General features: G+C 49.5%; 1 protein-coding gene across 1 annotated transcript in view; it reads right to left on the bottom strand.

Moving 5' to 3' along the window:
* Positions 1-3,322: 3,322 nt before the first annotated feature.
* SLC22A14 (solute carrier family 22 member 14) overlaps positions 3,323-16,376 on the bottom strand; it is a 47,869-nt gene continuing 34,815 nt past the window's right edge. Inside the window, 10 exon segments of the mRNA XM_053598832.1 lie at positions 3,323-3,509; positions 5,097-5,297; positions 6,207-6,360; positions 8,155-8,369; positions 8,609-8,706; positions 8,934-9,054; positions 13,988-14,156; positions 15,173-15,327; positions 15,522-15,625; positions 15,792-16,283. Of these exon segments, the coding sequence (XP_053454807.1) occupies positions 3,323-3,509; positions 5,097-5,297; positions 6,207-6,360; positions 8,155-8,369; positions 8,609-8,706; positions 8,934-9,054; positions 13,988-14,156; positions 15,173-15,327; positions 15,522-15,625; positions 15,792-16,283 (1,896 nt within the window).

Genomic DNA, 16,376 nt, shown 5'->3' with positions numbered 1-16,376 from the left:
GAAGTCACGGGACAGATCACACTATTCTTGCTTCTCATTGATGATCTGCTGTCCCCCATCACCCAAGATTCACAGGTTCACGTGGACTGGGTTGGGAGTTATTGTTCACTTTTACCAAGGATGGGGACCAGGAATGTTGACTGGTAGGTTGAGAGGAGACACATACTCCGAAACTTAACAGCACTCAGTCTGTGAGGAAATGTGTTCTTTTGCTTTCAAATTAGTACGGTTTGTATTTCAATTTAATTATGAAGCTGATATCCATAATAAACTGGGGATGTCAGCTGAGGGAGTGGAGAGCTCCTCCTCACTGACAGGAAGTAGACACAGGAGATCTCACAAGACAGCTCCACTCTGGAACCGAGCCTGGATTACCATGTGATACAAGGCACAAAGTACCAAAGGTGGACATTCCCTTGGGAGTCACAGTCCTTGGGAGGGTGAGGGCAGGACGGAGCTCGTCAGGGTAGTGTGAGAGGTCCGAGGCCCAACCCCAGTGCCAGCACTGTCTAGGTGGGTGACTGAGGACAAGGACAGAGGCTCCTGTGTGCTGCCAACACCCAGCCAGAGGCTGAGGGTGCACACTGTACTTGAGATGTTTTAAGTGTATACAAAATGATTTTAGCAATGCAGACAATTAAGTGCGTTGTTGTCAGCAATGGTGCTATGGGCAAAACATCTCCTCATATCCTACACAACGAACAGATTTCCATCTGCGTATGTAGCACTGTTTCTGACAAAGACGCAGCCACCATTGTGGTGATGGAGAGCATATATTCCCTTGGACTTCCTGACCCTGTGGGACAAGAGGACCGTGACAGGTAGCAGCTGCTGAGTACCCACTAATACTGACTAGTATTTCTAGTCAGTTTTAACGTCCTCATTCAAAAAATGAGTTCAAAGAAGCTTTTCATGCTTGTCAGGACCCAAATTGATCTCAGGGATGACCCCTCTGCTACTGAGAAATTTGTCAAGAGTAAACAGAACAAACAGAAGCCTGTCACTCCAGAGACTGCTGGAAGGGGGCTCTGCACTCACCCACAAGGCCTGAAGAGTGTGCTGACAACACAGCACCGGCTCCCTGAGCCTGCAGAACCGAAGAGCCACAGGCGTGAGCTGCCAGGAACATACCTCTAGAGCCCTTTCTGCATAGCTGGGGCCAGCATCAGACTAAATACAATGTTTAAATCAAACTAAACATTACCAGTTAGTTTCCTGCAGTCATGAGAAAAGCCCTGCATCCACCCATGTCTAGTCATGCAAGTTGAGAAATACTGGTGTGCCTAACTTTGAGTAGCTATTTATTGTCAGAAAAGTGATCATCACTTGCTCATTTTGGTGTTTCTAAATGTGTTTGTTTAAAGCAAGCATGCTCATCGTGACTTTCTAACCCAGTAATTCGAACTCTTAAAGAAACTCCTTGGTCCCACTCTATGTTCTAGCCCAGTGCTGTCTAATAGACATATAATATAAGCCACAGATGCAAGTCACATGTAGTTTTTAAATTTGTGGTAGTTGCACTTCAAAATGTTTTAAAAAACAGGTACAATTCATTGTAATATTTTATTAGCTTAACATAGCCAAAATAGTACCATGTTTACCTGCAATCTGTATAAAAAGCACTAATGAGGTATTTTATGTATTGTTTTGTACTGTCTTTGAAATCCAGCATGTTTTTACAATTAACAGACATCTCAATTCAGACTCACCACCCTTCAGCATCCTATAGCCACATCTGGTTAATGGCTACTGTCTGGGACAGCATGGGTCTAGTCTATTAAAATACTTAATGTCAAACTCTAGGTAAAGCAGAGTATTAGCCATGGTTTACATAGGTAGGTCCTATCTGGAATGAATTGACAAGCCCTGGCCCCTAAGCAAACTTGAAGTCGTATATGGGTGTGCTGGTCTTGATGCCAGCTGCCAGTTCCTTCACATCCACACGGTCCAAGCAGTTTTCTGTCCTGACCCCTTGCATGCTATTGTTCCCTGCAGTACTGGCTGAATCCTTCTCTAAAGCAACTTGAGGTCAGATGTTTAACATGGTTAATATGTTGGCCATCACATCTCCCAGACAGGCCTCACCCAGAAAGAGCAACAGAGACTTTTCAAGCATCCTGTGGTCCTATGAGCAGATACTTGGTTGAGACTCCTTTCTGGGCCCTTCGAAACCCACCTTGGAGGCCGTCCATTAAAGAGTGGAGGACCAGAAAATGATCCTGAAAGCAGAAGATGAGGGCTCCTGCTTCTTGCTGTCCAAAAGCTTGGGAACTTATGCCCAATGCAGTGTGGGGGCACCAAGTGTAGTAAAGGTTGAAGGCCAGCTCTGCCTCATTGCACTCCAACCCCACCACAGGAGGCCCAGAGCCTTGCTGCCCTGACTCCATTAGGACGGACATGATTCTCTGTCCTCCTCCCCTCAGAAGCTCTGAGGAATAGGATGGAGCTTCTTTTAGCAAATTCATGATCACCATTAAGGTGGTCAAAAGTGCAGTGAGGAGGTAGGCTCCGACCTCAGGAAGTCCCCTCCCAGAGAGAGAGGAGCTGGTGCTGAGGGCCTGGCCCAAGACCTTCCCAGTCTAGCCAGTTGGGCTCTGCCCAGAGGAGCCCCCATGCAGACTGGGAAAGGCAGACTCACCCACAGGGCAAGAGGGACTGGTGGGGAGAGAGCTGGGCTATGCAGGCTTGTCCTTTGGTATGGAGGTCACAGGTCAGCTAGGCTGGAGCAATCAGAGAATGCAGCCCCAAGGAGGAGGACTGAGATGGAAGATACCCAGGGACATGCTTATTTAGGAGCATCAGAGGAAAAACAGTGTGAGAAAGCCCCACGTGCTTAAAATGGGGCTTCAAAATCTGTCCTCAGCTGGATGCCCACCAAAGCTAATGGTGCCTAGGCTGGTGAGAAGGCTCAAGCCCACCTGTCATCCACCCTAGATCCTCATGGATATTACCCCTGCCTCCCACACCAAGAGCTCCTCACTGTCCCCCCAGGAGTAGCTAAAGACACCAAGAAGTCTGGGATCCTGCCTGAGCTGCCTTCCTCCAGGCCAGAGCCTATGGGGTCTCCAGACATAGCCACATTTGACCACCATCTTGTGGCTAACATGATGCTTTTATTGGAAGGATTCACAGCCTGGCTTTCCCAGAAGGGATAAATTCTGAATATGGACATCCAGCCTGGGAGCAGGACTGACCCTGCCCCCGACAGGGCACTGGGCCAGGACTTCGTGGTGTGGAGTCCACAACCCCATGCCCAGACACTCAACTCGAAACTGAGGAGGACGGAGGCCTGGCCTCAGGGAGCCTGATTGCTGTCTTCTGATCACCTCAATTGTTCCACAGCAGTATTAGAGGGTGTGTCCAGTCTCAGGATCTGGGCATTGAGAATCTTGTTCTTGTCCACTTCCTCAATCACAGCATAAGACAAGGTGTCCTCAGTCATCTCATTGTTATTCTTGCTTGTGACGGAGCCCTCAGAGGATGAGCCCTGAGATGTATCTTTCTGGGAGCTAGGAAAAACAGGAACTCTGAGGCACCTTCCTCTGTGCTCAATTCCTGAGAGGTGGGGCTTTCTCCCTCTCACAGGTCCCCAGCCCGGCTTCACCAGGAGCCCAGGAAGGAACCTCACCTCCAGGATCAGCCCTGCTCCATCTCCCAACCCCAGCCAGACCCTTCTCTTTTCTGTGCCCTTGGGTTTGGTCTACCATCCTCATCACTAGCATTTACTGAGAACTTGCCATGTGCCAAAGCCTGTGCCACCACTGTATGTGAGTTTAATCCTCTCAGAAACTCTGTGGGAGGGGAAGGATGGACTACATCTACCTTACCTCTCTGTGCCTCAGTGTTCTCATTTGTAAAATGGGAATAATCACAGGACATACCTCACATTTGGTTATTTTGAGGACAAAGAGAGTTAAGGCATATATAGACCAGGACCCACCACCTGGTAAATAATGCATGTTGGCTATTTCATTACTATGTTATTATTTCATTTTGCAAATGAAGAACCTGAGTCTCAGAGGTCTGAGGTAACTTCCCTGTGTACACACTAGGAAGCGAGAGCACAGTGGTAGCCCATGCAGCCTGCAGAGCCTGTGTCCTCAAATACTTTGCTCTCTTACTCTGTAGCATTGTACTTGCTCTCTCTACAGTGGGGCACACTCCTATTCATCCTTCAAAGCCCTGACTCCCCCCTAAATTAAAGTTATCTCTTGTTAGATCCTAAGGTCCTGCACATCCTGTTCTCAGAGTCTACTAGTGAAAACTGCTTGCACATCTGTCCCTCATCAACTATGACTTGCTCAAGGGTGGGGACCTCTGACTTCTTATTGACAGCTCAGCCCTGGCACAATGCCCAGCATATGTTGTCCTGGTGAGCGTTTGAGGGAGGGAGGGAAGGAGGTGGATGGTGGGCAGCAGGGCAACAGGAAGGCCAGAGGCAGCGACTCCCGTAGTTTAGAGCAGAGGACACTGTAGGACCTCAGGCAGCCTCTGCTCCACCTGGGCATTTACCCCAAGTCCAGGAAGAGAGTGATAGGCTCACAACCCCCAGCAGGGATGGTTCTGCCAATCAAGATAAGTCATGTTGAGGGGACGCTTAGGGAATAATAGGCCAGCAGTACCCAAGGAGGCACTATGGGGTTCTGGGCTCCCGGGCCCAATAGGACAGAGGCATTAATGAAGTCTGGGTTGTTTAAGAGGAGCAGAGAGTTCACTGACAGGAGAAAAGCTGTCCTCAGGGAGCCAGTTCCATGCCAGTACCCTGAGCTCTGGGAGAAGAAGGAGCCCAGGGCATCTCTGAAGGCTCCAGGAAGGTATCCACCAAAGCAGTGCCTCCGTCCAGAGGAGCAGACAGGGTCAAGGAAATGGGAGAACTTGACCCAGGAAAATCAGGAGAGATAGGTAGGCTGGGAGCTGGCAGAAGCTGGGCTGCTGTGGACCTGGGCAGGCAGCAGCATCCAGAAGAGCTAGGAGACTTGTGTGTACACAGACCTTTCTGGCAAAGAGGTACAGATACACAATACCTGACTTCTGTCAGTGCCAAGGGCTTCAGAACCAGGCCTCTTGCGGGCAGAGCTGGGGCCTGGCACACCTACCTCCTTTGTAGGAAGTAATCCAGGCTGTCAGAGAAGGGCTGATCTTGTGTTTCTGGCAGCAGATAGGTGAAGCCAAGGGCCAGAATAGCTGAGATGCAGCAGAAAAAGATAGGCAGATGGGAGGAGACTTTGTTCATGATTGTCAGAGATGAGATGGATCCAGCCCCGAAGAACAAAGAAGTGAGCCCCACACCTGTGGTTCTGAAAGTGAAGGCGAGAACTCGTCTGAAGGTCTCTGAGCCAAGCATGGCTGGAGTGGGAGAAGCAGCTCCTGAAAGCCCTCACCCTCCAGTCACCACTATGTCCTATTGCACTGTGTGACCATGGAGGATTTAGTTCCTAATTGATTCAAAGACAGCACTTTCTATTGGGCTTCCTTCATCAGGGTCAGGAAAGGGAAAGGTAAGAAGCATGCAGTGCTGTGTAGATGTGGGGGCAGAAGGCACCAGCAGTAGTGCTGGGTGGGCAGGAAGATGTTTCCTTGCTACCAACCACGGGAAAAGGCTGAGCCTCAGAGGGACCCAAACACCTTCCAGGCAGTGAGTGCAAGATGTGGACTGAGTCAGACCACCTGGGACCTAAGCCCATCTCTGAGACTTACCTTGGTAAGTGCCTTTATCTCTCTGTTCTTGTTGTTCAAAATATAGTTAATAGCATTTGTAGGCTTGGCGCAGTGGCTCACGCCTATAATCATAGCACTCTGGTAGGCCAAGGCAGGTGGATTGCCTGAGCTCAGTAGTTCAAGTCCAGCCTGAGCAAGAGTGAGACCCCATCTCTAAAAATAGCAAGGCATTGTGGCAGACACCTGTAGTCCCAGGTACTTGGGAGGCTGAGACAAGAGGATCACTTGTGCCCAAGAGTTTGAGGTTGCTGTAGGCTATGATGCCATGACACTCTACCAAGGGCAACAAAGTGAAACTATCTCAAAAAAAATAAAAAAGTAACATTTGTGGGAGTTTTTTGGATTGTTGTTGTTGTTGATTGAGATCATCCATGTAAACCACTCAGCGCTGTGCAGATCACCAGGTGAATGCTCAATCACAGCTGCTGTGTGTTCACCTTGTCATTATCTTTCCCTCCCCAAGCCCCCTCACCCAGCATACTCCATACCTGAGGACAGTGGGTAGGAGCTCAACATTGGAGACAAACAACACAGTGCATGCAGCACCCAGGCTGAACTGTCCAAGCGCAATCACCAGGATCTTTATGGATATCAGCTCTAGGGCCAGACAACACAGTCAGCTAAATCTGAGGCCATCCTCCCCTCCAGGCAGTGGAGGAGGCCTGCCCATCAGCCCTCTCTTGATCCCTCCCAGAAGGCATCTGAACAGTCCCCCCTGCCACCTGGTCAGCTGGGCAGCAGAATCAGACATTCAGTCAGAGGGTCAGTGTGCAGGGGCCCAGCCAGGCTGGAAGTTAGGACATCTGCAGTGGGAGAGTTGGTCAGTGGGGGTGGGGAGGCCCCAGGCTTCTAACAACAGGGATCCACTGCCTCACCCAGCATGACCTCACCCACTTCCTACTCCTCCTCAAGCCTTCATTTAAGGCCAGGCCTGCATCCTGTCTGCCAGGCCCACTCAGGGTACTCCACACGGGCTCTGTGAGGTGGGTAGGGCAGGGGGCATTTGTTTCTAGAGCCTCAACAGCTGGGTTTGGTGCTAATTATTCCAGGATGCCCAACTCTAGGCTGCTAGATGAGTATTCTGAGGCAGTAACACAGGTATGGTGACATGGGAGCCCACATTTGCCCAACCCATCACCCTCTGTAGACTCTGCCCCAGCCTTGCTCCCCACTCTGGGCCTGGTGTTTCTTGACTCTAGAATGAAATCGGAGATCTAGGTTATATCCACTGGGAGTCTTATTCCTAGTTTCTCTCACACATGTGTTTTGCGTATTTCTCCTTGACTCAATACATATTGAGCCACATTTTAAGAAAACCACCAAGGCCCCAGTGAGGTGGCTCAAGCCTGAATCCTAGAACTTTGGGAGGCCAAGGTGGGAGGATGGATCCTTTGAGGTCAGGAGTTTCAGACCAGCCTTAACAAGAGCAACATCCATGTCTACTAATAATGGAAAACTTACCCAACCATAGTAGGTGGGCTCACATAGTCCCAGCTACTCGGGTGGCTGAGGCAAGAGGATCACTTGAGTATGGGAGTCTGAGGTTGTTGAGATGTATGATGACACCACTGCACTCTTTAGCACAGGCTACAGAGCAAGAATCAGTGCCACCCCACAAAAATCAAATAAAACCCCAACCAAGCAATAGATAATAATGAATTTGTTTCACATTTTATGTTTGCCAATCAATACTGCCCACATTTGAGGGAGGCAGGGTTCCATTAGAGACCCACACAGGTCCAGAGAAAGGGAGGGAGCCCCTCACTGCAGACCTAGACATAGCCTTCACTGTCCTGGCCAGGCCCCCACAGGGCTCTGGACTCAGGAATTCTAAGTAGGTGTGCACTAGCACTTCCCTGTGGCTCTCCAGCTCCGTGTGCTGGGGATGTTCATTGTCTAGGGCTTGCTGACATTTTGAAAATATTGCCTATCCTCACTGCTCTTTTCTAGTGGAGATCCCGCAAGAGCAGGGTGCTGAGCCCATGGAAGGACAGGCCACCTAGCGAGAGCAGCTCCTGAGAACTGAATGGAAGATTCCACTCAATTTTTAGAGGCCAGGTTATTCCTGGAAGTTAAGGTTAATAGGGATTTCCCAGGCAAAGGGGCAACAGAAGGGAGGAGGGCCTGGTGTAGCAATTAAAAGAATATTTTTGCTGTCATCTGTTTATATTCAACATTAGATCTGCTTGTGGAGTGGGTTGGAATCAACTGGGGAAAGGCTGCCAACTCTCCCATGCAAAGATGATCACTCTGAACAGTAACAGCCCCTTCCTTCAGTTCTCTGAGAGTGTGGGGACCTTGTTTGGGGACCCTCCAGGGAGGGGCAGGAACAGGGTTGTGGACTATGGGTGCAGGAGCCAAATCCCAGTCACAGGTGCTGGCCAGGGACCTGGGAAGTGGGTAGGCTGGGCAGGCCCTTAAGAGGGGGAGCCGCACCTCCAGGGAGGAAAATGAAAAGCAGGCACAGGATGGCAGCTAGGAGGAGAGTCACAGCCAGGCTCCACTTCCTCTTTATCTGCTCCATAAGAAACATTGAGCACAGCCGGGCTGGCACCTCCATGAATACAGGGATCAACCCTCTGAAGTAGATGTTCACGCCCATATCTATCATCTTGAGACTCAGGGTAAAATAGCTGGAACTGATGGTAAACCTGGAGAGCCAGGAGAAACACACAGACAGACATACACAGGGCAGAGCCAGGGATAAAGACATGGGCAGAGGAGAGAGGGTCAGGGAAGGAAGGTGTGGAGGAGAGAAGTTGGCACAGAAACCCATTCTGTGTGTCATTGGGTCCTCTCCCCATGGCCTGGCCATTCCCCTCCTCCCTGACAGGAGTCTCTGGCCTGTGCATCTCTTTACAGTCCCTGTCAACCAGCTCTAGATACTCACCACATAATGGCCAATACCACAATCAGGTTGCGGAGTCGCTTATTGTTATAGAAGTCCAGGATAGATGCCTTAGTCACCTTCTTTCCATGGAGGTGCAGCTATAGGACAGACCGGACCAGCCAGAGGCAGGGCTGAAACCCAGGTTGCTCCCCACCCCCACAGGGCCCCCAAAGTCTGTGCCCCTAGACTTTGTGCCCCCAGCCAGCAGCTGGCATTCCACCTGCCCTGGCAATGTTCAGTTTTGCTGTCACCATGGTCCTCAGCAGTGAGCTGGGGTCAGCCTCTGGAGGACTGCCAGCCCCAGTCCTGGCCTGAAGCCTCCTACCTCATCAAGCAGAGTGAGAGGGATGGTCTTCTTGTTCACACTGGCTGCGTAGCACAGCACCTTCTCCGCCTCCTCCACGTTCCCATTCACCATCAGCCACCGTGGGGACTCCGGGACCATCCTGTGTGGCCCACTAATCTCTTATCTCACCATTTTAGGATGCATCAAGGACCCATATTGGCCCATCCCAGTCTCAGCAGTGGCCATCCAGACCCAGCATGAGGTGAGCTGAGATTCTGGAACCTTAATTAAAGGCCACCCCAACCTCAAGCTGCCCTCTGCTCCTCCCTGGCTGTCAGCCTTTCCCCTGTAAAACCCACACTCAGAACTCGATTACTGCTTGGTGACACACTGGCCACCTGCTACCTGTGCTTTCTGCCTGCTTTACTTACTCTCAGTCTTCTCTAAGAGCTCACGGGACCTCTTCACCTGCCCAAGGAGGTAGAGGGCACAACACACCAAGCCCACACTCTCTAGTTGAGACTCCATTCTCATAGCTGGAATTTATCCTGTTTCCCAACCTTCCCAACAGATTGGAGAGTGTGACAAGGAAGGAATCCATGACTGACCTCTGGGCTTGACCCTACTTGACTGCAGGAAGGAGTGAGGGAAGCCTCCACTCTGTCCTGTCTCTCCCTTGCCACATCCCTATTGCCTCTGGCCTGAGAATAACTCTTCCCTCCCATCCTACTAGCTTGTCAGTATCTACACAGATTAACATGTAAAGTCCTCTGTGCCAGGAATTCTGCACAGCGCCCTTGTATACATGGTCTTATTTGATGCTCATCCAAATCTGGACCCAGTATGATTATCCTAATTGAATTCTCAGTCTGGAGGAGCAGGGGCTTGCCCAAGGTCACAGAGGCAGAGCTGGTACCTCCTCAATCCTTAGAGCTGCTACAACCTGTTCACAAAGCTATGCCATCACCTCTGCTCATTTCTTGCACCACCTCTCCCTAGCTGACAAGGACTCTGTGGCTGGCTGCTGTAAACATACACTCAGGATGCTCGAGACAACTTCATTCCCTCTACTGTCCTGCCCCTCTTCCCTCCCTTCAGAGTCCAGCATCAGTCTTCTTTTTCTCCCCTAAGGCTGAGGAAGTCCACTAAAAACAAGCATCAAACTGAGAGTCTTCAAAAAGCTGGGGGATTGACCATATGCCCACTACCACAGGAATTTTTAAAAGATAGCAATTCTCAGGAACAAAGGGAATGGAGGAAAACTGTGACAAATGCACAGAAGCCCAAAAGTCAGTGGAGGAACACTTTTGACCATGTCAGCAGGTGCTCTGCTCTGATTCTCTGTATCTCCCCAAGTTCAGATGCTGACATTTGTCTCTAGTGCAATAGTATTAAGAGGTGGGACCTTTAGGAGGTGAGTAGGTCATGAGGGAAGAGCCTCTTAAATGGGATATGTAACTTTACATGAGAAGCCCACGGAAGATTGTTCATGGCCTTCCACCACAGGAGGATGCAGGAAAGAGCACTGTCCATGAGGCCTCATCAGACACCGAGATGGCTGGTGCCTTGACCTGGACTTCCTAGGTTCCACAACAGTGAACAACAAACTTCTGTTGTATATTAACCACCCAACCAGAAACATTCATTAAATGGACCAAGACAAATGGTACCAAGAGTGAGGAGCTGCTATAACAAATGTGGAAGCAGCTTTGGAAGTGGGTAATGGCAGAGGCTGGAAGAGTTTGGAGGTACATGGGGAAAGCCTGAATAGCCACAAATGGAATATTAAGGGTGACTCTGGTGAAGCCTCAGTAGAAGAGGAGCTGGTAAAGAAAGCCTTGATCTTCTTAGAGATTACCTAAGAGGTCTCAAATAGAATGGTGATAGAAATGTGGAGAGTGAAGTGATCTCAGATGGCAATGAGGAATATGATATTGCAAACTGGACTAAAAGCAAGTCTGTGATAAAATGGCAAAGAGCTGGGGTAAATGATAATCATGATCCATTGTTTTATGGAAAAAGGAACTTGTGAGTGACAATATAGGACATTTGGTAGAAGAAATCCCTAATCAGACTGTTGAAAGGACTGCATGGTTTCAGTCTCTTGACTGTTGATCGTAAAATGCAAACAGACAGAAATTAAAGATAGACTTTATAATCAGAAGGGAAGCAGAACTTGAAGAATTTGGAAATTCTCAGCCTGGACATGTTGTTTTGTTTTCACAGTTACAACGGTGTGTTTGGGACAGAACACTGAGGGTGTGGCCTAGCTACTGTTCGAAAAAGAGGCTGGTGTGGGTCAGCAGAGGCCAGGTGCTATTCATGAAGACACTAAACAGTGACCTCAATAGCATAGTGGAGATTGTTTGTTCTTCTCCTCTCATCACAGGCCCAGATTGCCAAGGTGAGGGAACAGAACTATGTCACAACAGGGATGGGCAGACACCCACAAAACATTGGTGCTCACTGCTAGGAGCCACGCCAACTCTGTGCTCCCCACATTCAGGTGCAGCCATCCTCAGCCAACCCACGTGTGAGGGTTGCACCACTTGCAATAACCCTGCTGCAGTGGCAGTCCCTCCTGAGGTCATGAGTAAGAAACCATGGCAGTGTTCACGTGATGTCAACTCTGCGAGAGCCCCCTGTATGAGAGCTGTCTAGGTGTCCCTGCCTCCACCTAGATTTCTAAGGATTCCCTGAAGAGCCTCTGTGCTGAGGGAAAGAAGACTGGCACAGTCTTCTGTGAGCCCCTTCTGTGAGCTGTCATGGTGAGCCCCTGCTAGGGCAATGCCCAGCAGATCCATGGGGGGCAGGGCCGCCCTGCAGACTGCCAGAGCCTCCAGCCTGCAGGTCCAGCCTGGGATAGCTGCAGGCACTTGACTCCAGTGGCTGAGAGATGTGCTTGGGCAGCGCCCAGTAAAGCCCCAGGTGTGGAGTTGCCCAGAGCTTGGGGACCAAATGCCTGCCCCCGTGTGTGCAGAAGACAGGACTTTGAATCAGAGAAAATTACTCTGGAGCCTTAAGAGTTGATATTTTCCCTGTTTGGTTTTGGATTTGGTTGGGACCTATTATCTCTTTCTTCTTTCCTATTTCTCTGGTTTAGAATAGGAATTTTTCTTCTGTGCCTGTCCCACCACTGTATTTTCGTAGCACATATTAGTTTGATTTCATAGGCTTAAAGCTGGAGGGGAATGTGTTTCAGGGTGAATCATGCTTGAGTGTCACCTGTATCTGACTCAGATTTTTTTACTTCATTATATATTTATTTTTATAATTTATAGAGAAAGGATCTCACTCTGTCTCCCAAACTGGAGTGCAGTGGCACAATTACAGGTTACTGCAGCCTATAACTCCTATATCCAAGACATCCTTCTGCCTCAGCCTCCCAAATAGTTAGGACTACAACTGTATATGACCATCCGTGCTTAACTTTTGAATATTTTTCAGAGTTGAGGTGTCTTTATGTTCCCAAGGCTGGTCTTTACCTCCCCGGCTCAAGTGATCCTCATGATCCTCATGATTCTTCCAAAGTTAGCAGGAGTAAGCCAGTGCACCTGGGTGCAAATGATAATTAGATGATACTCTGGACTTTAGGCTTTTTAGGTGATGATGAAACAAGTTAAGACTTTTGGGCCTACTGGGATGGAATTAATGTATTGCATGGAGAAAAATATGCATTTGAGAGTTATAGAATTAATGTTTGTCCCTCCCCCAATTCATACCCCACCTTTCTGCCCTGCCCTGCTCCTTTGCTTCTAATACAACACTATTAAGAGGAAGGACATTCTGCAGGTGGGTAGGTTATGAGAGAAGAGTTCTCATGTATTGATAAGTGGCCTTAGAAAAGAGGCCAAAGGGAGCCTGTTTGCCCCTTTTGCCATGTGAGAAAACATAGAAGGTGCCATCTACAAAAAGCAAACCCTTGCCAGATAGTGGATCTCCTCTTGATCTTGTGCTTTCCAGTCTCCAGAACTGTGAGCAATAAATTTGTGTTGTTCATAAATTACCCAGGCTAAGGTTTGGGTGTTTTGTTGTTGTTGTTGTTGTTGTTTTATATATAGGATCCTGAAGAGACTAAGACAGTTGGCAAAGTCCTGGCCACATGGAATGCACTGGGAAACGTAGGAGACCTGTCACACTTGCTTGGGTATCTCAAGGACTGCCAGACTGGTCTCCAGCATTTTTAAAACCTGGGAGGTCTCCAAGTCAGCTACATGAGCTCACTCTTAAATGGCAACCCCACTTATTATCATCCATACTATGTACAGCGTACCACTTGAAACACAGGGGATTTATAGCCAGGCAGGTGAGTTCAAATCCCTGGTCCCTCACTTAGCTGTGTGACCTTGGGCAAGCTATTTCCCCCTAAAAGCCTCAGTTCTCCTTCCTTTCCATCTGCTATGGCATGAGATTAACACCTGCCATGAAGATTAACTGTGATGATGTCAAGATTAAAAATGACAACTGCTTCATGTAGAACTGCCTAAACCTTCACACATGAGTTGTTTCAGCTGTCTTCCCCTTCCCTCCCTCCCTGCCTTCACCTCTGTCCCTTCCATTTGTGCACCTGCCCTCAGTCAGCCATGCCTTCTCTGCTTCTCAACCCCTCCTCCAAGTTTTCTTCCATCAGTTGCCCTCAGTCCCTCACATTGCTGTCTGAGACTCTCTTACATTTATACAAATCAGCTGCCCTTTCCTGCCACTGTCATAACTGACTGAACAAGTCATCACTTTCTCCCTTTCCCCACAAGAGTCCCCTCCAGGTGGCTCCACTGCTTCAGCTCCTAGACTCCTCAAGAAGGTCACCAAGGCCAGCAGATCCTTCCCCAGCCTCACCTCTGTTGCCTCGAGCCTGACCCTTCCCTTGTCCTTGAATCCTTGCCTTTCAGCACTCTTCCTTCTGACTTTCTGACCACCTATCTAATGTCCATTTAACTGTATCCTCTTGGGGTTAATGCCAGGGATGCAGAGGCTCTGCCTTTGGGTCCTTCTCCCAGGGAAATGCTACATATTCCCACAGCTTCAGGGCCCCTCCACCCCCTCCATATGCAGCCCATCAGACCCCTGTACCTGCCCTGTACTTGTTTGCTCACCAGATAGAGATGATGAGGGGGAACACAGGTGCCCCTCCCAGCAGAAACAGCAGCCGCCAGTGTGGAAAATTGTAGGTAAGCCACACTAGGAGCAGGTTCCCCACAGAAAAAAAGCAGTGTTCCAGGATGATGGCATGGGCCCGGTGCTCACCCACTAGCCACTCAGTAACTGTGCAGAGGCCAAGAGCACAAAACAATTGTCAGCTCAATGTTCTCAGGGTACACCAGTATCCAGCCTTTTCAGATACCTGCTTTGATCTGACTGGTCTTCTGCCTGGTTGTGATCTGCACTAGGTCCAGAGACAGTCCCTCAAAGCCAGGAAGAGTGCCTATGCTCCCCCAGGACACTTCCTGGGCTGCTTGCCTGACCTCCTGATCTCATACATAGCCTCCTATTGCTGCTCAACCTGGCTGATCATTCTCAACCCCTCCTTCCAAACCTCATGCCTCTCAGAGATGACCTGGTGCTATGCACAATATCCCACTTGGAGCCTGACACAGGGTAAGACAAGTAATCACTGTCCTCACCTTTGCTCTGAATGTATTAGTGCTCTGGCCATGAGGCCTAGGGCTCTGTGGAAGACCTCCCAAGGAGAAAAGGTCACCCACCAGTGAACTTTGGACACCTCGGGCATTTGCAGTTATAAGGCTGCACTCAGGGCTTCAGCATCACATAGGCTGGGGTTCAAATCCCAGCTTCTTCACTGAAGTGTTGTTTGACTCCTAAGCAAGTTGATTACCTTCTCTGAAGTATCCTCCTCAGCTAAAGTAATTTTAGAATTTTTCCTACTGAATAGAGTATTGTCAGGATGAAATGAAACAATGCATATAAAGGGTTTAGCAGCTGCCTGGCCCTTCTGCAAGGCTTAATAAATGTAAGCCCTGGGGTTGAAGATATACAAGGAGGAAGTATTGGGGGAAGGAAAGTTGGGGAATGTGTGAGGTGTGAGGGGTTTAAGGTTCACGATGAGGGTGGAAGGGCAGTCTGGGCATAGATGATCTTCAGGCAGCTAAAAGTGGAGATTCCTTCCACTTCTACTTTCCCAATTAGGTCCTGACTGTGTGTGCTGTGGGCTTCCACCAGGTCAGGCCCACTTTGAACCATCCCATTTCTATGCGCCCATCAAGCCCATCATGCCCAGGCTTGCCCTGTCTTTCTGCCCTGCCCTACCCCTTTATTGTCACCTAAGGATGTACTGGAGATGACATAGCCTACTATTGCCAGCGACGAACAGAAGCGGAAGAACAAATATAGTTGAAAACTGTTCACAAAGGCTGTCCCGAACCCGAAGATGACCAGCCCCAGCAGCGACAGCAGCATGGCAGGGTGGCGGCCAAACCTATAGGAGTGAATGGGAGGATGCACAAAGTGCCAGGATCTCCTTGGCTGGCCCTACTCAGATACTAGAGCCAGTCCTTAAACCTTACATGGAACCTGAGAAGACTGTAACACCGCCTCCCCAGCTTGAGAATCTTCACCTCTGAATGCCCAGGAGGAGAAGGTAAGGTAACATGGGGAACTTTGGGGACTCACCTGTCACTGAAGAGCCCGAAGATGAGAGAGCCTATCAGGATCCCTGCCATGAACATGGTCTGTACAGTGTCCTTGTCTGGCTCCATGTCACACACCAGGTCAAACTGTGGGTCAGATACAGAGATCTGCCCAGGCTCTGCCTCCACAGGTTGACCTCAGGCTAATGGCTTCCCCTCTATGAGCCTCAGCTCCCCCACCTGTTCAATGAGGATGGGGGCACATCTCTCTCGGCCTGTGGGGTAACCACGGATGACCCAGCACAAGGCACACCTCATTATTCAGTGATCGCCTTATGCTGCCAGGATAGATCCAACCTTCTTGGCAAGTATCTGTGTGGTTGAGGCCAAACTGGATAATAGAAGGTAGATCCCAGGGCACAGGTAAGTACATGAAGCATGTCATAAAATGGCCACTGGGATCTCGGGGCACCGTCAGATTCAGCTGCTCGTACTCTGTCAGGTTGGGGCCCACTGCCAGGATCCAGCTGGTGTTGCAATAGGGCTTGTCATATCCAAACACGAACACATCCACAGACATGAAGAAGCCTGCCATGATGTTGGGGATGCAAGTGAGGGCCACCAGCCTCCGCTGGAAAGTGCCAAACTCCCCTGCAGCATCCAGAACATTAGCAAATTTATCATCCTGTTTGGTGCAAATGGCTCTCAATTTGTTTAACAGCACCTCCACAGTCTGGGTATGGGAATACATTAATGCCTCATGCTGGTTCAAGTTCCAGAAAGTGTCCTGCGATCCTCTCTCCACCTTGGGGTTGTTTTCTCATACCATCTGTTCAAAGAAACAATGCAGCTCAGTGTCTACTGACACCTGTGCTGGACTGGATGTCAGAGACCAACA

The sequence above is a fragment of the Nycticebus coucang genome, chromosome 8, assembly GCF_027406575.1.
Source record: "Nycticebus coucang isolate mNycCou1 chromosome 8, mNycCou1.pri, whole genome shotgun sequence".
In the NCBI taxonomy this organism is placed as follows: Eukaryota; Metazoa; Chordata; class Mammalia; order Primates; family Lorisidae; genus Nycticebus; species Nycticebus coucang.
This window is presented reverse-complemented; position numbering and strand designations above follow the sequence as displayed.